A 25,282-nucleotide genomic window follows, 5' to 3' on the forward strand; every position below is an offset into this window, starting at 1 on the left:
TGTTGACCTGTTGCTTCTATAAGCAAACTGGTGTTGATCAAAATTGGGTGGAAGACAGGACCTGAGGTGTTGTAGAGTTTATTCCCTTCCCCCTGATACATAAGCATAGATCTCAGCATTAGAAGGACAAAGTCTATGGATTATGGATAAGAACCAGTGGTGAGTTTCTGCCGGTTCACATCGGTTCGAAAGAACCGGTTGGTGAAATTTACCGATCCGGTGAGAAGAAGTTCGACCGGTGGACCTGGAAGTAACTTTACGAACGCCTGCTCTGGCCCTGTCGCTCACTCGCCCTGGACATCTCATCGCAGCTTGCTCACTCCCCCGCCTGTCTGCACTAAACTAGCCCAGCCCACCACTCACTGATTGGCTGGAGTCCAGCCAATCAGGGAGCGGGCTGGAGGCAACCCGTTTAAAAGCATCGCGCCAATGGCCAGCGCTTGCTGATCGGTCCTCCCTTCACTTCCAGCAGCTTCTGCTTCCCTCAGGTAAGCAACTAAGTGCGAGGAGGGGCGGGAGCCTAGCTTATGCCGCGTGGCCAAATGTGGGTGGGCAGCGGCGGCAGCAGGCTAGCTGAGAGGGGAAAGATAAAAGAAAGTAGCCAAGATTGAGGACTTGGGAAAGGGTGTAGAGTTTCACAATGGAATTGGGGCCAAACAAGAAACTTCCACCAGGTGAATTCAGCCATAAACAGGAGATTTCCTTTTGCTGATGAATATGAGTTAAATAGATATAATGCAATGTTAGGTTTAGGTTTATGGACTTATATGCTGCCCTTCTCACAAAGGACTCAGGGCGGCGTACAACATAAAAACACCTTTTACAAAAGTTAAAAGAAAGATTAAATAGAACATCCAAAAAACCCAATAGACATTTATAATGAGATTTAGAAATTAAATTAAAATTAACAATTAAAATTAATAATTTATTTTATTTAGGCCAGGCCGGCTTGGTGGAAAAGCCAACTTTTTAGGGCACGCCAGAAGGACTGGAAGTCGCAAATTATGTGAAGCTCCGGGGGCAGCTCATTCCAAAGGGAAGGTGCTCCCACAGAGAAGGCTCTCCCTCTGGGTGTCGCCAGCCGACACTGCCTGGCTGATAGCATCCTGAGGAGGCCAACTCTGTGGGATCATACTGGACGATGGGAGGCTACCGGTGGCAGTAGGTGGTCTCGCAAGTACCCTGGGCCTAACCCATGGAGCGCTTTAAAGATCATAATTAACACCTTGAATTGCACACGGAAAACAACCGGCAACCAGTGCAGGCCGCCTAAAAGGGGTGTAACATTGGAGCACCTAGGTACCCCCATGACAACCTGCATGGCCACATTCTGGACCAGCTGAAGCCTCTGGGTGCTCTTCAAGGGCAGCCCCATGTAGAGAGTGTTACAGTAGTCCAGGCGAGAAAGGACGAGGGTGTGAGTGAGTGCACAGGGCATCCTGATCCAGGAAGGGGCGCAACTGGCATACCAGGTGAACCTGTCACGGCCATCAGGTATTCTTCTAAACTAAGCTGCATGTCCAGGAGGACTCCCAGATTGCGGGCCCTCTCTAAGGGGGCTAAAATTTCTCCCTCTATCATCAAAGATGGAACAAGATGTACAAATCGGGATGACGGAAACCACAGCCACTCAGTCTTGGAGAGATTGAGCTTGAGCCTGTTCCTTCCCATCCAGATCTGTACAGCCTCCAGGCATCTGGACATCACATCGAGGGCATTGTTTGGGTGGTTTGGGGTAGAGATGAAAAGTTGGGTATCATCAGCATATTGATGATACAATACCCCAAAACCACGGATGATCTCGCCCAGTGGTTTCATGTATATGTTGAACAGGAGGGGTGAGAGAACCAACCTCTGGGGCATCTCACAAGTGAGGCGCCTCGGGGTCGATCTCTGCCCTCCAGTCAACACGAACTGCGATCGATCTGACAGGTAGGAGGAGAACCACTGCAAAACGGTGCCCCCCACTCCTAACCCCCCAAGTCGTCGCAGTAGGATACCATGGTCGATGCTATCAAAAGCCGCCGAGAGGTCTAATAGGACCAGGACAGAGGAACAACCCCTGTCCCGGGCCCACCAGAGATCATCAACCAATGCCGTCTCTGTGCTGTATCCGGGCCTGAAACCCAACTGAAATGGATCCAGATAGGCAGCTTCGTCCAGGTACTGGGGAAGCTGATATGCTACCACGCTCTCAACAACCTTCGCTATGAAGCGAAGGTTGGAGACCGGACGATAGTTGGCTAAGGAGGCTGGGTCCAGGGAAGGCTTCTTAAGGAGGGGCCTCACCACCGCCTCCTTCAAGATGCTGGGAAAGAACCCCTCTCTCAATGAAGCATTGGTAATCGCTCAGAGCCAGCCTCGTGTCACCTCCCGGGAAGCCAAACTAACCAAGAGGGACACGGGTCCAGCACACAAGTGGCAGTACTGAGTCTCCTCATAATCCTGTCCATGCCCATGTTAGATACTGCTTAAATATATTGACATTGGATTTTAGGTTTAAATACACACTAATCAACTATATGAAATGACAAACTCTCTTTTGATCAGCGAAAGATACCACCAATAAATCAGGCAATCAAATTTAACTAAAATAATACTTTTATTAACAAAAATTTAAAAGTATGAAATGACCAGTTCAAGCTTAGAAAAGCCAGTATCACTCAAAACATATATTTTACACCATATGCACATTTACTCAAGCTGTTTTAGAAAATTTAAGAATAGTTTCTCCATAATCCATTGGGATTATATATTATATATCTTTCTGTAGATACCCTCAAGATTCTCTGGCCCATTTGAGTAAATAGCCATTACTAAAATAGATAACGTAGTAGCCACCCATATTTTTATGGATAAACACAATATTTAAAATTCTGTGCAAACTAACTGGCAATTCTTTGTGACCTTTGGGGGGAAAAACGTCTACATTGTCATGAGAAAGTGCATTCACTAAACAATTGCTCATGTGAAGCTGTCAAAACACTGCTTTAACAAATAAGTTAAAATAATAAAATATTTAGAAAAAATAAATAGATATATAAATTAGATATTTTAGATAATTTACAGAACACTGAGATACTGGAATCCCATATCTTAGCTGTTTGGAATAGTTTAAAACAGGAAATGTTAAGGTTAGAAACTCTTGGAAGATAAAGCCACTTTCGGCACCCTCATCCTGAGCATCAAAAAATCTCGTGCGACTCGAACCAGGAAGCTTTCAAGAGAACGAAGGACAATATATACTTCTTGGCGGTTCGCCCATTGATTGTGGTTTCGAAGGATCTGAGGAGTTGATATAGGCTGAGTATCAGATGATAGGCCCCAAAGTATAATCTATAAGAAAAATGAAAGCTGAATAACACAGCCAAAAACAAAGGACAACTTTCCCTCATCTATACCTCCTGAAAAAATGGTAAGCTACCTGGTAATCCACTTGATGACCAAGATCTCGGAGGTTAACATCGATATCTTCAAACTGAGAGAAGAATTTGGAATTTTCTTTGATTGCTTCAAACTTCCTCAGCTGTTGGACTAACTTGTGATAAAATGAAACAGTCTTGGCTATCTGCGACAGGCGCCTGGCATCCTATAGAAATATTAAAATGCAAACAAAACAAAGTCAAGCATTGAGATACTCAAGCATTATTCTCAAAAATAGACAGCTCTGAAAAATGTTAGAGACATGATTCTGCTCCCTGCCATCCACCTCAACAAACATACTAAGAATTGGAGTAACTTAACTCTAGGAAGAAAATGTTACTTGGGGTAGTTTACCATATTCTGACTGAAAATGATTTGCTTAGTTTTATATCTATATTGCCTGGTGAAACTTATCAGACAATTTATAAGTATTTTTGATATATTCCAAACTAGTCAGAATAACAGAATACTAAATAACAAAGTTGGATGTGACCTTGGAGGTCTTCTAGTCCAACCCCCTGTTCAAACAGGAAACCCTATACCATTTCAGACAAATAGTTGCCCAATCCTTTCTTTAAAAACCTTTTAGTTTTTAAAGTTTTCTGTGAGGGTTACTTAGCATTCTTTGTACCATAAGCAAATTACAATTGTTGCATTCTTTGTGGAGACAATGAGTTTAATAGAAAAACAGGTTAAATGATATAACTTTGTGAATAGGTACTGCCTTCTTTCCAGCAGTTAAGTATCCTGTTTTCCTAGCTGATTGAATCTATTATTTCTGGCTTCCAGCCATCAAGTTGCCTTATTAAAAGGCTCTAATATGAACTTCTTGCTCCTTTTCCTGTAGACACAGGAAAAGGATGATCACCAATAAGAGAGGAACTTGCAGTGATACTTCAATTGCCTTCATTCAAATGCCTTGTACCCAGTGACGTGCAGTCAGGTGAGGCAAGTGAGGCACAGCCTCACCACTGTCATCATGAAAAAAAAAGGGAAAGGAAAAAGCTGAGCTAGTTGCTGCCTTACCGTGGATGACTCTGCTTAACCTCACTGGTGCTCTCCCTCCCCAAGCGTAGTGACTTCCTCCCCAGGCCCCCATTCATTTCTCTCTCACACACACACACAGCTGGATAAAACTATATAAAAATCTAGCCCAGCTTCACTGATTACAAGTTTGAAAAGGCAACGTGGCTCTGCCTGCAATCAAACTACACTTGGGGAGGGAGAGCACAAGCGAGCACTGAGGAAACCACAGGAGGAGGCAGGAAGCCAGGCAAAGAGCCATGCTGTAGTACACACACTTCCCCCCAGCCTCTTTCTTTTGGAATGCTCGGCTTGGCTCCCCTCCGGCTTCTCTGCCTCTCCTCTCACCCCAGCCTGCCAGCAGGAGGTGGTGGGTGGGCTTTATTGTGTTCCAGGCATTTCCCACCCAGACAGCAGGCTGCATTTGCAATGGTGGAGGTGTTTGGGAAAGGCAGCAGGGGAATGGGGGGGGGGGATGGCAGAGGAGCTGCTTTCAAGCCACTGGAAAAGATATCCAATCCAACTTTTGTGTGTGTGGGGGTTTGCTTGAGAGTGAGTGAGAGAGGGAAGGGGTAGGAGAGATAGTCCAATCCAACTTGTGTGTGTGTGTGTGTGTGTGTGTGTGTGTGTGTGTGTGTGTTTGAGAGAGGGGGAGGAAGGGAGAGAGGGAGGAAGGAGGGGAAGGAGAAGAAAAAGAAAAAGAAAGAAGGAGCAAAGGAGAAAAACAAATGCTGTCGCTTTAAATTGGAACTGAGCATGCCTGGCTGTGGAATTCTGGGAGTTGAAGTCCACAAGTCTAAAAATATTTGAAACCCAGCACTGTGTCAGTGCCTCACCAGTCATAAACCTCACCGCACGTCACTGCTTGTACCAAATTTGGCACTTTGACAGCACGTTAAAAACCGATGTGCTGTGACTTTTGAAAGATGAGATCTATCCTATCTATACTTCAAAAATCCACAGGGCTATTAGATGGTGACAGAGATATTGAAAATTAATTCATTGCTTGACATCCAGTATTTTTTGTAGCCCAAATACACAAAGCTTAGCCTGGGCTCAACCTGGTATATTTTGTGATTGGTGCTTGTAATAAATGCCACTCTTTCTTTTAATGGCCTTTGGGAGAACATTGAGAATTTTATTGCATAGTACAAAATGCAAATATTATATACATATACTATGAATGAATGAATGAATGAATGAATGAATGAATGAATGAATGAATGAATGTATGTATGTATGTATGTATGTATGTATGTATGTATGTATGTATGTATGTCTGTACTGTATATATTCATATTCTTACCGAAAGAGAGATCCATGTGTGAAAATCAAGGCTGGCTGAGGGCAGGCGCTCCAAGTGGGAAATATGAGGAACCTCAACTCCAGGTAAACGGTCCAAAAGCTGGAAAAAGAGAGTGAATATGACTGTAAATAGATTTTCAACCAACCTTGTAGTAGAGCATTCAGAAGCATATAATACTTGAGTAGAGAACGGTATGATTATTGAGTAACACATGACCAGTGGGATTCTGCAGTGATCAAGTGTAAAAAATGGTTATGTCACCTTTTTTTTGCTGCTGTTGTAACTTCAAATGGTTAATAAATGAATGTTTGCTCCCCCCACCATAGATAGTCATCCAAATTTTAAATTCTTCAGAACTTTTTTCTTGCAAGAACTTTGCCAAATGAGGCAAGGCAGAAAATAATTAGTGAAAACACAAGTAGATTTTATAGTGGTAAAGTTACCCAAATACACTTTCCCAGCAGTTAAAATTACCAGCTCAACTATAAAAATTTAGAAAGTCAAGGAATGCTGATAAGGGGAGAAGAGATACAGGTAAGGTAAGGAGGTCCTCAAGAAAGTAACTCCTTGTGGGTAATTATGTTCATGGCATAACTGCTCCTTTGGCATTTCAAACCCTCATTATCTTTATAGTTTTGCATTTCTCAGCGATAGCATCTTTAAGATGTGTGGACTTCAATTCCCAGAATTCCCCAGTCATTCCCTGGGGACAAGCACTGGAAATGATGAAAAAAATAGTCTGACAGAGAAGGGATGTGAATGCATAGATAAGAAAATGAAGAAATATTGTGCAAGAAAAAGAAGCACACAAGTTGGCGTTCCTTCACAAAATGTTACATCAGTGGCCTCTAGGGGCCAAATGATAATAAATACTGAAAAGATATGGACCCAATTCTTGAATTTTCCAATAGAAAAGATTTCTCCACAGGAAAACTTTGACTTTGAAACAGTCTCCAATGGCACCTATTAAATTGACTTTTGGGTGCAGCATAGCACTTCTCTCAATCAAATGTTATAAGGAAAAAAAAAACCAGCCATAAAATTACTGTGATTTTATTTCCTGCACCTAAATCTAATTTTGGGCCGTGAAATTTCACACTCACATTTTATTCAACTTTCATTTAGAAGACAGGATGATAATCACATTTTAAAAAATCTATTGTTTAGATATAATTGCTCAGTTGTTACTGATTTGGCCAATTTATTAACCAATACATGAAGTAATATATTTAAAACATCTGTTTAGTTCAGCGAGGGTGGAAATTTTGTAAGTTTCTCCATTTATTCTCCACATGACCACATATGCTTCATGTATGTATGGCCAGTTCTTTGGTCTCCCCTCAACTATGGGAGATCTTTGAATGAGTCTGGGCCAATCATTCTATCTCAGCTCACCTTACAAGGTTGTTATTGTGGGGAAAAGAGGAGGAGGGAATATAGAATATGATACTTTAACCCACTTTACAAAGTGTGGAATATGAATCAAATAAGCCAGAAGTGGCACATTGTGCATGAGGGTGAGCAACGAGAGAACTAAGATTCTACTCTATCCTCTGATTAAAACTGGAATTTTCAGGAGGAAGAATTTTTCAGATTCTAGTTTCTAGAGGAAAGGTAAAAGTTCTAAAGAGCTATGCAAAATTTCTTTTCTCTCTCTGTTTCTTTTAAATAATATTTTTCCTCTGGGGGTTATTGCTTTTATACAGGATTATTCCTTATATGCTTTCCACAGATTGAGACCTCTTTACATCACAGTTGCTTCTAAAAAGGAACCAATACTAGGTCATCATCATCATTTTGGGGTCTTCTTGGAACTCCCTCCCTCCCTCCCTCCTTCCTTCCTTCCTTCCTTCTTTCTCTTTCTTTCTTTCTTTCAAAATTTGTATTTTCCTATTTATATCTTTACTGTTCCTATAATTTTTCCCTTGGCGGTTCATCTATCTCTGATTTAAATTACCCTACATTTTTCTCATTCCAATCACTGAAAATTTCTTTGTATAACTGGGACTTCCATTTTCCCTTTTAAAAAAACAAACAAACAATGGCCCTCTATGTTTATTAGGAGAGTGGCCTATCTCCCCATAGAGAAATATGGACTGATTTTCTTAGTACTGTATCTCAACATTACAGCGCCAGGTGGTGGCATAAATTTTATTTCCTTTTTACAGGTAGGTCTCCTTAACAAGCCTTCTCTGGACCCAGCTTCTTTAGCCAACTATCGTCTGGTCTCCAACATTCTCTTTGTAGCAAAGGTTGTCGAGAGTGTGGTAGCACGTCAGCTTCCCCAGTACCTGGATGAAGCTGTCTACCTGGATCCGTTTCAGTCAGGTTTTAGGCCCGGGTACAGCACAGAGACGGCATTGGTCGTGTTGGTCGATGATCTCTGTCCTGGTCCTATTAGACCTCTCAGCAGCTTTCGATACCATCGACCATGGTATCCTACTGCGACGACTGGGGGGTTGGGAGTGGGGAGCACTGTTTTACGGTGGTTCTCCTCCTACCTGTCGGATCGGTTGCAGTTTGTGTTGAATGGAGGGCAGAGATCGACCCCCAGGCGCGTCACTTGTGAGGTGCCCCAGGGGTCGGTTCTCTTACCCTTCCTGTTCAACATATACATGAAACCGCTGGGCGAGATCATCCGTGGTTTGGGGGTACGGTATCATCAATATGCTGATGATACCCAACTTTTCATCTCTACCCCAAACCACCCAAACGATGCCCTCGACATGATGTCCCGATACCTGGAGGCTGTGCGGATCTGGATGGGGAGGAACAGGCTCAAGCTCAATCCCTCCAAGACTGAGTGGCTGTGGTTTCCGTCATCCCGATTTGTACATCTTGTTCCATCTTTGATGATAGGGGGAGAAATTTTAGCCCCCTCAGAGAAGGCTCGCAATCTGGGAGTCCTCCTGGATACGCGGCTTAGTTTAGAAGAACACCTGACAGCCGTGACCAGGGGGGCCTTTTACCAGTTTCACCTGGTACGTCAGTTGCGCCCCTTCCTGGATCGGGATGCTCTGTGCACAGTCACTCATGCCCTCGTCCTTTCTCGCCTGAACTATTGCAATGCTCTCTACATGGGGCTGCCCTTGAAGAGCACCTGGAGGCTTCAGCTAGTCCAGAATGCGGCCGCGCGGGTTGTCATGGGGGTACCTAGGTGCTCCCGTGTTACACCCCTTTTAGGCGGCCTGAACTGGTTTCCGGTTGTTTTCCGGGTGCGATTCAAGGTATTAATTATGACCTTTAAAGAGCTCCATGGCTTAGGCCCAGGGTACCTGCGAGACCACCTACTGCCACCAGTAGCCTCCCACCGTGCAGTACGATCCCATAGAGTTGGCCTTCTCAGGGTGCCGTTGGCCAGACAGTGTTGGCTGGTGTCCCCCAGGGGGAGAGCCTTCTCTGTGGGAGCGCCTTCCCTCTGGAATGAGCTGCCCCCGGAGCTTCGCATAATCCCCGACCTCCGGTCCTTCCGACGCGCCCTAAAAAGTTGGCTTTTCCAGCAAGCCGGCCTGGCCTGTTAATTTTAACTCATTTTTAAATGTATTGTCCTATAAATTTGGTTTTTTTTGGGGGGGGGGATATGTATTTAATTTCTTTTTAACTTTTGGGATGTGTGTTTTTTAATGTCCTGAGTCCTTTGGGAGAACGGCGGCATATAAATCCAATAAAAATAAAAACAAAAACAAACAAACTTGTTACCAGTTCCTTAGTGACCATTTGAAGTTACTTTGTAACTGGCTGGCATTTACAACCATTTGTCATTTTATAACAGTTTTACCAAAAGCCAGCATTCACTTCTGGTTTTTGGCAAAACCAACCTATAGGAAGTATTGGCTTGCTTAATGACCATGACATTTGCATAACAACTGCCACAATTAAACTGGTGGTGTGTGCAGGACTGAATGCAATACTCTAAGTAAGGTCTGATCAAGGCAGTGTAGAGCAGAATAATTATATATTGGTAACAGTAATTATTCCTAAATTACATGAGGCAGAAGGCAGAGTTAGAGCATTGTTGTGGCCCGCCAGCGGCCAGCAAAGCTGGCAGCAGATTCAGACAGTGAGGAGGTTGGGGAGGAACATGGGCCAGTCCTGGAGTCTGGGGAAAGCTCTGATGAGGGCTCTGTATCAGAGGCAGGGAAGGGGCCAGAGCCAAAAGCCAGTTACAGCTGCCTTCAGAGGCAGACATCAGTGAAGCAGACAAACAGCTGGAGCCTGTTCCCAGTGTGCACATGTGCAGAGTTACCAGACGAAGGTAACAGTTAAAGAACAGGGGTCAACTTGGGAGTAAGGCTACAGGTGGACAATGAATGGCCCCTCCCAGAGGAAATAAAAGAGGAGCAAAAGGGGAGTGGAGTTTGCAGGAGACAATTAGTTCGCTTAATTGGTTCATAACTCTTAGAGACCTCTTGCCAAGTTTTGCAAATATCAGCCTGTCAGCTCTCCAAGCCAGATAAGGTCTGTGACTGTAAATCCTCCCTTGAAAGACTTTGCTGGATGTGAATGAGCAGAATTCACAGTCAATTAATAAAAGGGTTTTTTGTCTGGACAGGAATTTGCTTCATGCTCTTGGGAAGCCTCAGTCAGAACAAGCATTTAGTTTTGGCATGTGGGGGCACTGAGAGAAGGGATTTGAGAGCTCTTCCCTGGTTATGCAGCCTTCCTTCTGACCAAATCACCAACTTCTGTTTGCCATACAAGGAATGGAAACAACTATTATTCCATCCTTAGTGAAATTTATTGATTTATATATATATATCTATTTTTCACATTTCTGTTTAGCTAGACAATAAAATCCAACTAAGGAAAATACTTTTGATACCACCTCTGTAAAATAATAAAATACCAGCATCCAAACATGTTACTATGAACTATCAAAAGAAAGTAAAGATGACATAATAAAATCAGAGGAAGTCTCTTCAAACAATTCCCTCTTTAAGAAGCATCCAATACATATGACAAGGATGGGATATAATTTCTACTGGAAGCTTGTTCCATAGCAAAGACGTCGCCCCAGAAAAGCAGAACTGTCTTGCTTCAGTTTCCCAATGTGGAATCACTAATATATTCTCTAATCGAATTCACTGAGCCTATATTCATTGGAGTAGGCAGTCCTACGAGATACACTAGTGTTAAGCTATAAAATGGTTTATAGATTAAAATCAATATCTTGAAGTATACTCAGAAACTAATAGTAACCAATGCAGGTCCACAAAATCAATGTTATACACTCCCAAGAACAGGAGTAAACACACAGGACTAATTGTAGTTTGCAAATAGTTTTTAAGGGCAGTCCCAAATAGAGTATATTGCTGTAGCCTTAGAAACAATGATAATTGGTTAATAAATTGGACATAAAAAAGAGAATGGAGGAACTAATTCAAAAGTAGGAGCTGCCTTCTCCTTGGTGTATCTTTTAATTCATCTCTGCTAACTTCCGATCTTTGAGAAGATAGAGTAGTAGACTTACATAGTATCTTGTAAGATCCTTTGTTTTGCGAAGAAGTTGTCGTGAGAGTTTTAAGCTCATGCTAAATTCTTTCTGCAGATTCAGTTTCTTTTCAGGGATGGTCTCAAGTCCAGATCCCTTCTCTTGGAGTCCAACTGAAGGGGCAGCAAGAAGGATGTCAAACTTGAGAAGAACCTGGAGGAGGAGGAGGACAACTGTACCTAGAAAGAAGATTGAGACAGTTAGAGAGAAACATTTAGTGGGAAAGTCAATAAATTTGATGCTAGTGTATTTAAGCCAGAATGGTGTACTTATAAAACACTAGTGTTATCATCGTTGTGAGAAAAATAGATATACATTCATATCATATACTTTGAAGATCCTTCTTTTTCTACAGAGATAAACTTCAGTGTTTACATGTTTACCATACCTGTATATTGAAGCAATGGGGGACAAAAATATAAAAAATATGAAGAACCCCCCCCTCCCCAATCATTCAATCTACAATCTAATATTAGCTGATTTATCTTTTGTTGGGAAGTGAGTTTTTCGCATAAAATTCCTGCTACAGCATCTCAGGAATAATATGTTTATCCCAGATTTGATCTGCAGATTTGTCATGCGGTCATCTCATCATTCATACAGGGGAAATCCGTTTGAGGGGAATTTCATTTTGCATAGATACTACCATACAGAGACCTTTTCAGTTGTTGAAGTTTCAGTTAATTTCTTTAAAAACCGTAACTGAGATATTAATAGGCTGTGTCTGCATATGCCTCAATGCAAAGCTGAGAATCTGTTAGGAAAATCAATGGAACTAAAAAAGGTATAACCCAATGTTGAGATGGTAGCTACGACAGCCACAATGAAAACATTAGTTTAGCCTTTCCCAACCTGCTGATCAAAACATATGCCTGACTACAAGTCTATTTAGCCTCAGACAGAATAAGCATTTTGGGAGCTTTAATCTGAAGCAGTTTAAGAAAGTCTTGGATTACAGCAGTGGACACAAGTAGAAGGTCCTTGATCAAGTGTTCAGTCCTCTCTGAATCTGATGCTCATGCGTTATTGTTTTCAGAAGGAAATGGGAAGGCTACATCTCAATCATTCAATCAGTTACATGTGATTATTTTGTAGAAGTCTCTGTTGCATATGATATGAAGTCCAAATGTTCTTCTTTCTTTCTCTGATGGTAAATGATAGTACAGTAATAAAACTGACACCAGCCAGTGCATAGAAAAACTCAAAGAAATAGTGCAAGGTTGGAAGATATGGGGAGATCTGACCTATCACCAAGGATGGAACTTGTCTAAAGGGATATATAATACAATAGTAGAGTTGGAAGGGACCTTGGAGGTCTTCTAGTCCAACCCCCTGCCTAGACAGGAAACCCTATACCATTTCAGACAAATGGCTATCCAACATCTTCTTAAAGACTTCCAGTGTTGGGGCATTCACAACTTCTGGAGGCAAGCTGTTCCACTGATTAATTGTTCTAACTGTCAGGAAATTTCTCCTCAGTTCTAAGTTGCTTCTCTCCTTGATTAGTTTCCACCCATTGCTTCTTGTTCTACCCTCAGGTGCTTTGGAGAATAGTTTGACTCCCTCTTCTTTGTGGCAACCCCTGAGATATTGGAACAATGCTATCATGTCTCCCCTAGTCCTTCTTTCTCTTAAGCTAAACATACCCAGTTCCTGCAACCGTTCTTCATATGTTTTAGTCTCCAGTCCCCTAATCATCTTTGTTGCTCTTCTCTGCACTCTTTCTAGAGTCTCCACATCTTTTTTACATCGTGATATCATCATCATCATCATCATCATCATCATCATCATCATCATCATCATCAATACAGTAATAAACTAAATATTCTTGAACGGGTATCTATTATTAGGTATATTCTCCTTTTTCTCCACCAAAACTCAATCGTGCACATATAGACTGGTGATAACCTGCAGTCCAGACCTGCCATGTCATCAGAACAGGTTTTTAATAAGGACATTCTGAAATAGGTGGAATAGTACACATTATCAACTAAACAGACATCTCCTGTAACACCATTATGTCCAAAGGCTGAGATTATCTACCTGCTCAACTTTGGTATTGGAGAAGACTCTTGAGAGTACTGTGGACAGCCAAGAAAACAGATCAATGGATCATCAAACAAATCCACCCAGAGCTCTCTCTCAGGACTCAAATGACAAAGCACAATTTATCCTAGTTCAAATACATTATGGGGAGACCCAGCTCTCCAGAGAAGATTTTAAAACTCGGGACAGTAGAAGGAAAGAGATGGCCAGGATGACCAGATGACCAGCAGCAAGGTAGATGAACTCAGGCACTGAGTACACCATTGAAGGACCAGGTTATGCATAGATCATGATGTGGAAAAAATATATATTTTTGTGCTTGTTAAGAGTCAAAAAATAATGTGATGGCACATAATCAACCAACTAATCCAGAATATTCCTGAACTGAAATCTCGTTAAGCTTGAAACACATATCGGAGTTTATATTTCAGGTTGTACCAAGCTACGTCTTTTAAAATGTAACATAAAACTGCAATCTTAGGTGCTCTGCACTCCTTTCAGCTAATGTGACCCTGGTGGTACCTCTTCTTGTCATTGACTCATCCGAGCTGGCTTCCATGGCAAGAAACACAAATAAGCATCGTTTCATATAAGAACAACAGGTAAAAGCATTTTTTCCTTTCTTATCTTACCGCTTGGATGCATCCTGAGGCTTTCCACTTTGTGGGGGGATCTCTGTTCGCCTGTTTGAGGAATCTAATCCTGTAGCCCATTCTGGGAGCCTTTTGAAGTACACCGGCTTTCATTTTCGTGGGACACAAAATGTCCAAGATTACACTGCAGTTTGGAGTTGTGATTATCTGGTTTCAGGGGCAAAAAATCCCTCACCCCCCAGTTATTCTTACTAGAGTTTCAGGGCGGAAGAGTAACGTATTGGAAGAGTGAATATTTTTTTTTAAGTTCCCCTTTTTTTCTGTGAGGAAAAAGGAAATACGGCCTTGACCACGTGAATAAGGTCCCCCTTATCCTTCAGATTCTCCTCTCTCTCTCTCTCTCCCCCTCCCTCTCTCTCTCTCTCTCTCTCTCTCAACATGGACTTTTCTGAAACCACCTACGCACTTCAGTTTTGCTCTCTGTTTACTCCTAGTGACACCCCCTCCTTTCTAACAAACTATATTAGTAAAAAGTGCTGGTATTCCTAGATCAGGTTTCCCCAAAGCAAGCTTTCCATGCCATGCTATCTGCCATAGATCCTTTATATTTTTGGCTAAAATTAACAAAGGCACCACTCATCTTACTAAAATTAGAATAGAATTCCAATTCTTGAGTTGGAAGGGACCTTGGAGGTTTTCTAGTCCAACCCCCTACTTAGGCAAGAAACCCTATACCATTTCAGACAAATGGTTATCCAATCTGTTCTTAAAAACTTCTAGTGTTGGAGAACTTCTGGAGGCAAGCTATTCCATTGATAAATTGTTCTAACTGTCAGGAAATTTCTCCTTAGTTCTAGGTTACGTCTTTCCTTGATTAGTTTCCACCCATTGCTTATTAGCAGACCTAGAATTATATGTAGCATATTAACATTAAAATGGATCTTGAATGTCATCTCCCTACCAAAACGTACACCATCATACAGATTGGCTTCTCATCTCAACTGATGTTTTTTTAAACAAAGGAGGCATAAAGAGGTAGTCCTAGACTTATAACAGTTTGTTTAGTGACTTTTTGAAGTTACAACACTACTGAAAAAAGTGAGTTATGACCATTTTTCACACTTACAACTGTTGCAGCCTCCCAAAGGTTACGTGATCAAAAACCAGATGCTTGGCAATTGACTCGTGTTTAGGCTGTTTGCCGTGTCCTGGAGTCATGTGATCCCCTTTTGCGACCTTCTGACAAGCAAAGTCAATGGGGAAGCCAGATTCACTTAACAATCTTCTTACTAACTTAACAACTGCAATGATTCACTTAACAACTGTGGCAACAAATGTCATAAAATGCAGCAAAATTCATTTAACAAATGTGTCATAGCAACAAAAATTGTAGGCTAAGTCGAGGTTTATCTATATTCTTTTAAGTGCTTATTTCTACTACAAATAACTAACACAGTATTTCAACTGAATGGAATTTTTTATCTTCGATGGGGTTTGTCTTTAATTCTTCATCTTGCAAAAATGTTATAAAATACATAATTGGGATATTAGGAAAAGTAGAATATTGCCTGAAGCAAAGCACCAATGTCAGAATACAATACAATAGTAGAGTTGGAAGGGACCTTGGAGGCCTTCTAGTCCAACCCCCTGCCTAGGCAGGAATCCCTATACCATTTCAGACAAATAGCTATCCAACATCTTCTTAAAGACTTCCAGTGTTGGGGCATTCACAACTTCTGGAGGCAAGCTGTTCCACTGATTAATTGTTCTAACTGTCAGTGTTATGGTGTTATGACAGAATGATGACTGAACAGTGATTAAGTCATTGTACAGTTGTCATCGTTTACTCCTTTTTGCTGATGCCCCTTAGCTTTCATCATTATCTTAGCCAAACACATTATGAAAATTTCCAACTTTTTATTTACTGTTCGCAACTGATTCTAGCTAGTTGTGAAATTAATACTATTGTACAATAGTTTGCATATTCTATTAAGTCTCCATTTTTGGTATTGGAATGTAGACTGGTTTCTTCCAATCTGTTGGGCAGTATGTTGTTGTCCAGATTTGCTAGCACAGATTGATTAGAAAGTTTACTGATACTTCGCTGTTGCTTGTGATTTTTTCCTATGGTATTCCATCAATTCCTGTTGCCTTCTGTATTGTTAATGACCAGAGTACTGATTCGGCCTTTCTAGAACTAGAGATTCTTATAAGTAGGAAATATCTTCTCAGATAACTTGGATGTTGTCATCTCCATTGAACAGTATTTCAGTATATTCCTTCCATCTTCCTTTGATCTCCTTTGAATCCTTTGACAGAATTAGTACCTGTCCATTAGCATTCTTTAGCATATCAATTGGAGATTTGCTAGTGAAACTGACTAGCATTAGAACACAACAACTAGAACACAACTGCCAGAGCAGGACAAGGACAGGACATCCTGGAAGCCCTTATGTCAGGGCTTCCTGACATAAATTATTGGTCATGAGATGAATGGTGTTTTTTTAATGTGACATTTCAGGAAAAATTGTATCTATGAAGAAAGTCTGACTAAAATGACTCTACAGATAAGCAACCACATTCTTCAATCTACTGATTTCCAATCACCAAAGGCCTTTCCTTTAGTTTCTTGTGATCACAGACAGTTCAGCCCAATCCCATGTTCCGTGAAGGATTCTGGTTTAAAGCAAGCAGAATCTGCCTTCTTGCAGGTTAGACTTTGTGACCTGTACAATTTGATTTTGTGACCTATACAGCAGAGAACAAGTCCCCTTTCAGATGGATAGATTGATGGATGAAAGATACAAAACAGTATAAAAAGCAGGAGGATGGCCATCTCTTTTGTAGGAAACAGGAGTACTAGAATGCTACAGTATCATATTTTTTTCCAATTTTAGAAACTGTGTGTTGTACTCATTCTATAAACACAATTCATATTTCACTATATTGTTTGCTATGTGCCCTCTGAACAGCAATTGAACTTGAAATTATCTTTAATGTAATATCTTATCTACACACACAGAAACCTATTACAACAGAATGTATAGATCTTTTCCCATATGACTCTATTTTGAGGAAGGATAGGATTAAACTGCATTACATATTGTTTATTAATAGACTTGTCTTAGCTATGCAAAAATTTAGAGATGGTTATCTCAGTAGAATGATCTTTGTGTTTCATGATGATTCATCACAGAGCTGAAACTGGAACTGGGTTTCCCACTTACAACCCAAAACCTCTAGTTGCCACTGTAGATGAATAAATGATTATTGCAAACCTACCAAGAAAGTTAGAAGCAGAATGCTGACTTGCGGAAATTTCTACAGATCATTTTTAGGAACCTGTTACTAAAAATAATGTTTACAAGAATGATGTCCTGAAACCACGAGTTAAATCAGTCCAGTAGCAAAAGGCTTACACAGAGGAAACTTCCTATTGCATCTTTTAATAACCACTGATGTTCGTACATGAAATTAAATGAGTTGGGTTCAGTGTGGATTTAGTTGATAGAGATCTGCAGCATGAATTTTTCAGAAGGACCAAAACACATGAGAAAAAGTGTTACATTTTTTTCCCTTTTCGTCTAAAGTCTCAATAAAAGCTGTCCTGGGAAATGGTAAATGAAGACATTTACCACAGAAATACTAATAGCAATTGAAGGTCTATTTTTGATCCAGATCATATTCCAGCTAGCATAATCAATGATTCAATATAATATACCTAATCTGGTTAGAATTAAGGCTGTCCTAAACATAGCAGCACAGCTAACTTCTATTAATATCAAATAAATCTTGATTTGACCTTTAATAAAAAAAAATCCTGCTTATAAAATCTCCCCTGAATCTATGATTCAGGAGATTCATGTGGTCATGAAACTCCCTTATATTTATGTCATTAAGGAAGATTTCAATCTAATTTTCAGTTTCTTTATAGATGCAAACTGGCAGCTTAGTCATGATTTCAAATGACCTAATCCATCAAAACATTTCACTGGACTGCAACTATTACTTCTCAAAGGAGAGTCATATTACTATTGTGTACATAAGAAATAATTGTTCATTTTCAATTATATCTTAGTTCAATTTTTTTGATTGGGCATCAGCCAAAATTTTTGGCATGAGGAGTATAAAAATGTTGTAAATAAAGAAACAATACCCCTCCCATTTTGACTCCCATTTTTAAAAGCAAAAGCCAGATCCTTCCAGAAGAATGGGCCACTGATGCAAAACCCTGGAACTGAAATACAGTATGAATCAGATAGTAATCTACCATATCGATGAATTTACCAAGAAGTTTGAATCAATCTGTACCTGAGAGATCAATCAATATCTATACCAGTGTCATCCTTGAGCTCATTTCTTTGAAATCACTTTTCCAATAAATATAAATGTCTGGAATCTGCTCCCTGAACTCAAGGTCTTTCTAAATGCTAGTATAATTGATTTACCTAAGCCACGGTCTTTTTTCCAGGACTGACCTTTCTTTTCTATCTAGCAAGATTTCCACGTCTTGTTCCTTGAATATCTTCAACTTATTATCCACATAATTTGCTCCTTTTATTTTACAGTCCAAAACTAATATTTAAAAGAAGATATTGCAATGACTTCAATGGATAATTAGAACTGCAGAAAAAAACAATTGCTACCAACCTGCCTTCCATCAAGGACGTGTATACTGCACGAGTCAAAAAGAGGGCTGTGAAAATATCTACAGACCCCTCACATCCTGGACATAACATGTTTCACCTCAAAACGACGCTATAGGGAACTGCACACCAGAACAACTAGACACAAGGACAGTTTTTCCCTGAATGCCATCACTCTACTAAACAACTAATTTCCACAACACTGTCAAATTATTTATTAAGACTATAGTACTATTCTTCTCATCCTTCCTAGTACCTATCTCTTCCCACTTATTACTACAACCATGTTGCTTGTATCTTTAAAATTTATATTGTTTTATTTGTTTCCAATTTGATTGCTTATTAGTAACCCTCTGACTATCATTAAGTGCTTTATCTTATGATTCTTGATGAATGTATTTTTTTCTTTTTTTACACTGACAGGATATGCACCAAAGGCAAATTCCTTGTTGTCCAATCACATTTGGCCAATAAAGAATACTATTCTATTCTATTCTAATCTATTCTATTCTGTTCTGTTCTGTTCTGTTCTATTCTATTCTGTTCTGTTCTATTCTATTCTAATCTATTCTATTCTATTCTATTTTATTTTATTCTATTCTATTCTGTTCTATTCTATTCTAAAAACACATACATTATGGATATAGAAAAACATGAAACAATTAATAGGGAAGAAAATGATAAGCAAGCACCTGTCTATCCTAGACGAGTTCAAATCACCAGGACCATATGGATTACACCCCAGGGTTCTGAAGGAACTGGCAGACAAGATCTCAGAACCATTGAACGATATCTTTCAGAGATCCTAGAGCACCGGGGAACTGTCAGAGGACTGGAAAAGAGCTGATGTGGTTTCCATCTTCAAAAAAGGGAAAAAATAGATCCAGGAAACTACAGACCTATCAGCTTGACCTCAATACCAGGGAAGATTGTGGATAAGATAATCAAGCAACGAATCAGCAAACATCTAAAAGCAAACAAAGTAATAACCAAAAGCCAACATAAGTTTGTCAAAAACAGGTCATGCCAGACTAATCTTATTGCATTCTTTGACAAAGTGATAAAATTAGTGGACCAGAGGAATGCCGTCGATATAGTTTACTTGGAATTCAGTAAGGCATTTGATAAGGTAGACCATAACCTACTACTAAAGTAGAAGAATGTGGGTTGGACATCATCACCACCAGATGGATTCGTAACTGGCTGACCAACCACTCTCAACGTGTAGTCCTCAATGGAACTGCATCTACATGGAGGGAGGTATGCAGTGGAGTACCCCAAGGCTCTGTTTTAGGCCCAGTACTCTTCAACATCTTCATCAATGATCTGGATGAGGGAATAAATGGGGAACTCATCAAATTTGCAGATGACACCAAGCTGGCAGGAATAGCCAACACTCCAGAAGACAGGCTTAAGATACAGAAAGATCTTGACAAACTTGAACATTGGGCACTATCTAATAAAATGAAATTCAATGGTGAAAAGAGTAAGGTTCTACATTTAGGCAAGAAAAATGAAATGCATAGGTACAGTATAGGTGATACTTTGCTCAATAGTAGTAACTGTGAGAGGGATCTTGGAGTCCTAGTGGACAACCATTTAAATATGAGCCAGCAGTGTGCAGCAGCTGCCAAAAAAGCCAACACAGTTCTAGGCTACATAAAATGAGGGATAGAATCAAGATCACATGAAGTGTTAATACCACTTTATAATGCCTTGGTAAGGCCACACTTGGAATACTGCATTCAGTTTTGGTCGCCACAATGTAGAAAAGATGTGGAGACTCTAGAAAGAGTGCAGAGAAGAGCAACAAAGATGATTGGGGGACTGGAGACTAAAGCATATGAAGAATGGTTGCAGGAACTGGGTATGTCTAGTTTAATGAATAGAAGGACTAGGGGAGACATGATAGCAGTGTTCCGTTATCTCAGGGGTTGCCACAAAGAAGAGGGAGACAACCTATTCTCCAAAGCACCTGAGGGCAGGACAAGAAGCAATGGGTGGAAACTGATCAAGGAGAAATGCAACTTAGAACTAAGGAGAAATTTCCTGACAGTTAGAACAATTAATCAGTAGAACAACTTGCCTCCAGGAGTTGTGAATGCCTCAACACTGGAAGTCTTTAAGAAGATGTTGCATAGCCATTTGTCTGGAATGATATAGGGTTTCCTACCTAGGCAGCAGGTTGGACTAGAAGATCTCCAAGGTCCCTTCCAACTCTGCTATTGTATTGCATTGTAAGTGTAATAGTAATAGTGTAAGGAAAACAGGACCTAGTTACTTGCGGGATCGCATCCTCCCACATACATCCCTGCGGCCAATCCGCTCTCACAGGGAGGGGCTTCTCCAGGTGCCGTCCACTAGGCAATGCCAGCGGGCGGCGCCAAGGAATAGGGCCTTCTCTGTGATGGGCCCAACCCTCTGGAATGACCTCCCCCCCGATATCAGAACCACCACAGACTTCCGCTCCTTCCGACAAAAATTGAAGACTCACCTGTTTCGATTAGCTGGCCTGGCATAATTATAATTGTGACAACTGTTACCTCCTGGAAACATATTCTTACCTGGTTATTTATAGGGTACGGTTTTAAATTTAACTGATTTTAGGGTTTTTAAAACCATATTTATATTCTTCCGTACAGTTCTTTTAAATTTTTAACCTCCTCCTTATGTGTATTTATATCTGTATTTATATTTGTATTTGATACTTGTTGTTTGTTGTGTGGACTGTACACCGCCCCGAGTCCTTTTCGGGAGAGGGGGCGGTCTAGAAATTCGAAGAAAATAAATAAAACACTGAGTGATCTCTGAAAGCCATGGCTATTCTTAAAAATTTAGCAGCCTTATTGGAGATGCAGCCTAATTATAGCTGAGTAAGAAAATTAAGAGTGAAATAAGGAATCCACGTTATGTCCTTTAAAAATTTGGATTGGATAGCTTCCAATCTAAAAGCATCTTTAGAAATATATCATGGGCATAAATTTACCTTGAATAATTTGATAGCTGTTCCCACATAGTTATTACTGTGAGGACAGGCCTATGCAATAATGGTGAAAGATGCTTTTTGGACTCTTATAATGTGATTATTTGCTTGATTGATCCAGTGATAATTTAAAGTATATGCCTAGATACTTAACGGTGATGACTTGCTCAATAGGTCTATTATTAATCTAGGTAATCAGGGACGTGAAAAGTTTACTGGAAAATAGCAAGATGGTTAGCAATCTCCAACTTTTCTGGTTTTGCAGACGGGGGGGGGGGGGTTTCTGTACGCCCATGTGCTAGCCCACTACTTCTGCAGTATGGTTCTGAATGGGCTGTGGCCTGGTAGTAGGTCATAGTCTGTGCGTTGGGGACCCCTGATCTTACCACATTCTCTAGGTCAATAGAAAGATAATGCTTTAAAGTATCTAGATAACTCAGTGCAGCCAGCTCAGCAGAGCCAGCTCACCCATGCCTAATTGCCAACTTACTACCACCAAATCATTGGTAGACAACCCAACACAGCCAATTCACTGCAGAGACAACTCACAACAGGCAGCGAGAGGGAGAGCAGGGCAGGAGGGTGGGCAAATGGGCCTGCAAACAGGTGGGCTGAATGGATGAGTGAGTGAGCAAGTGGGTAGAGCTCAGAGCAGTGACGGCAGTGAGGCTGTGAAAACGAGATGCCGTTGCTTCTGCTGCTTCCCCCGCTGCCTTCTTTTCATACTGCTGCCACCGCCACTCTTCCCACCTGCTTGCTTGTTTGCCTGCCCACTCTGCTCTTCCTTCGGCTGCCCATGGAAATTGTTCCCGCAGTGAAATGGCTGTGTTGTTTCATCTTGCAATGACTTGGCAACAGTGAATTGGCAAAGGCCAGTTGGTAGTGGCAAGTTGACTGCGGTGAACTAGCTGAGCCGAAGTGGCCATGCCAAGTTCCATTCTGTCTACCAGATCCATTGGTGTTATGGAGAGAATAGCTGCACCATCAACATAGAGAAGGATGGGAACCATGAGCATTGAACAAGAATGGGAAATTTTGGCAAAAACTTCAACCATATTATTAATATATAAATCAAACAATTATTTGCTAGACTGTAGCCTTCCTTTACATCTTTTGGGATAGATATAGGCTTAGTGAGATTTCCTTTACAATTTATTTATTTTTTATTATTCTGAAAAAACTCACTGTAACCCATCTACACTAATGGGGGATTATGTAGAATATGCCTGGACCGCTACATATTTCACTTCAACATCATCCTTTCCTTCCCCTCTACAATATTGACATTCACTTCCTCGAAATACCCAAATAGTCAACAAATGTACAGGTGTTTACCACAGCTGTGAATGTCCCAAAGATGCTTTTTCAAGAGACAGCTGGACTTTTTGTTTTTCTTCTAAGACTTTTTCACTTCTCATCCAAGAAGCTTCTTCAGTTGTTACTGGATGGTGGAAAACGGAAGGATTTATACTACTTGCACAGCTTTGCATTCTTTTAGAAAGTCGTTTAGGCCATCTGAAGGTTTATCTGTGTCTTCAGGGTCACCTGAATAGTTCAAATGGGTATGAAAGAAGCTTCTTGGATGAGAAATGAAATGTCTTCAAAGAAAAACCAGGAAGTCCAGTTGCTTCTTGAAAAAACACCTTTGGGACAACTGTGATCTGGATGACTGAGAATCTCCATAGATATAGTTGTGAATCAGATTTTAAATTTTCAGCACTATAATTATAGAATCGCAAAAAGTTTCTCGTGACTGTGCGTTTTGGTAAGTTGTAAAAGCATAGTATCAGGAATTTTTTGTTTTCTAACAGGGACATAAGTCATTTACAATGACAAGATTCATAAGAACAGTTAAGGCACATTAAGGTATAACGGAATTATCCTAAGAGAATAATGATTTAGACATGAATTGCTTGGCATTCCCTCGCAACTCAATCTGTAACACCCCCATGCATTCAAAGATTTATGCTTCTGTTTTTTCTCCCTAAGAGATTCTTCCAGTTGAGAAAAAAACAAGCTTAAAAGCAGAATGATTACTCTGCACATTTCAAAGAAGATTATACTTAAAGCAGCCTAAACTGAATTAAAACAATTTAGAAAAAAAGTTACTGCAACAATTTCATAAAATGCAAAGTCTTCATCAGATTATTTATTTTCTTTACAGATCAACCTGCATATTATAAGAATATTCAGTTTAATTGAAGGTGAAACTTGGGGAAAACACTTAATCTTTTTTTAAAAACAGAACATTACCCAATTATTCCTGAGTATCAGTGTCTTGGTTCAAGGCTGTAAATTTTTCTTTCTTTTTTTCTACTAATTACATAAAATGTATAAGTAACATAATGAATTCCAAGAGTGAGATGGGCATACCTAAATTTGACAAATAAAATAAAAATAAATAATAACATTACTTACTATACTGCATGCACTGTGGTACAGACACCTTCATATTTTTAACAATGTTTTTTTTGGCACCGATGACTAAGGCATCTTCCAGCATACAGAAGAAAAGATAAAAGGTACAATCCATCCATAATATAATTAATTGGGGGTTCAGATCCAGAACTTTCCTGTATTCTGAGAACACCCAGCACCTCAAGTACGGTACTAAGAAATTCAATAATCTTACCGTGGACCTTGGCACAATCCCTAAAACACCAGTCTTAGTTTCTCTTTCTTTCTCTCTCTATATCCTTCGACCTCTGACTTCTTATTTGTCAAGACAGTTTCAGTTTCCAGAAGTCTCCATGTATTTTTTTGCTGATGGATGCTCGTTGATGAAATGTATCATGCTTTTATGTGATTTTTTCCATCCCAAGCAAGTGCATTTCCCTTTCTATTGCTGTTATGGGAGTACTCTTTGATCATTTTCTGTCCTCGGATTTTCAATGACGGTAGAGACAAAGTGTATATTTACATAACTCTCTCCAATGTAGGTTTTATTCAATTGACCCAACTTGGCTACAGTAATCCATGCCCTGATTACATCGTATTTGCCCTCTTATAATGGGAGTCTACACCCAGAACTTTCAAATGTTGTAAAGAGTAGCGAGCAAACTGCTCATTGCATCCATATCACATTGGTCTACTGGAGTCCTCGTCTCCTCCCTTGGAGAGTGACCATTTGCAGTTGCAATGATGATGAAAAGTAGCCTTGTAACCGATGCCTTCATTTATGACCTCAAATCTGTAAAAGGAAAGTCGAAGTAAGATCATAAGAACAGTTGCAATCATGTGATTTTTTTCACTTAGCAACCACTTCATTTAACAAATGAGTTGCTAGTCCCATTTGTGGTCACTAAATGAGAAGTATATTATAGAACCGCTTGTTCTGCATGCATACAACTTTGTTGCCGAGTGCAATTCAGTAATTGATTTTGACATTTAAAACCTAGGGGGGCGGTGCTCATCTCCATTTCAAAGCCAAAGAGCCAGCGCTGTCCAAAGACATCTCTGTGGTCATGTAGCTGGCATGACTAAATGCGGAAGGTGCACAGAATGCTGTTACCTTCCCATCAAAACTGGTTCCTATTTTTCTACTTGCATTTTTTTTTACATTCTTTTGAATTGCTAGGTTGATAGAAGCTGGGACAAGTAACGGGAGTTCATTCCGTTATGTGGTGCTAGGGATTCGAACCGCCGAACTGCCAACCTTTATGATTGACAAGCTCAGCGTCTTAGCCACTGAGCCACTGCATCCCTTAAATTTGATATTTAAAACCTCATAATTTTTAAAGCTTAGGATCCAGCTATCAAAGGGTCTACTTA

The 25,282-nt window shown here is 40.4% G+C and overlaps 1 protein-coding gene across 1 annotated transcript; it reads right to left on the reverse strand.

The window, feature by feature from the left end:
- Positions 1-3,135: 3,135 nt before the first annotated feature.
- IL27 (interleukin 27) lies at positions 3,136-25,248 on the reverse strand (the record flags this gene model as incomplete). The annotated part of the gene is made up of 5 exons (XM_081933865.1): positions 23,930-25,248; positions 11,223-11,422; positions 5,753-5,851; positions 3,425-3,589; positions 3,136-3,336 (listed from the first exon to the last, which is right to left on the reverse strand). Exons 1-5 carry the CDS (start codon positions 24,042-24,044, stop codon positions 3,136-3,138), a joined length of 780 nt encoding a protein of 259 aa, XP_081789991.1. The 5' UTR covers positions 24,045-25,248.
- Between the last annotated feature and the right edge of the window lie 34 nt (positions 25,249-25,282).

Source organism: Natrix helvetica (genome assembly GCF_964273705.1).
Source record: "Natrix helvetica genome assembly, chromosome: Z".
NCBI classification, from domain to species: domain Eukaryota; kingdom Metazoa; phylum Chordata; class Lepidosauria; order Squamata; family Natricidae; genus Natrix; species Natrix helvetica.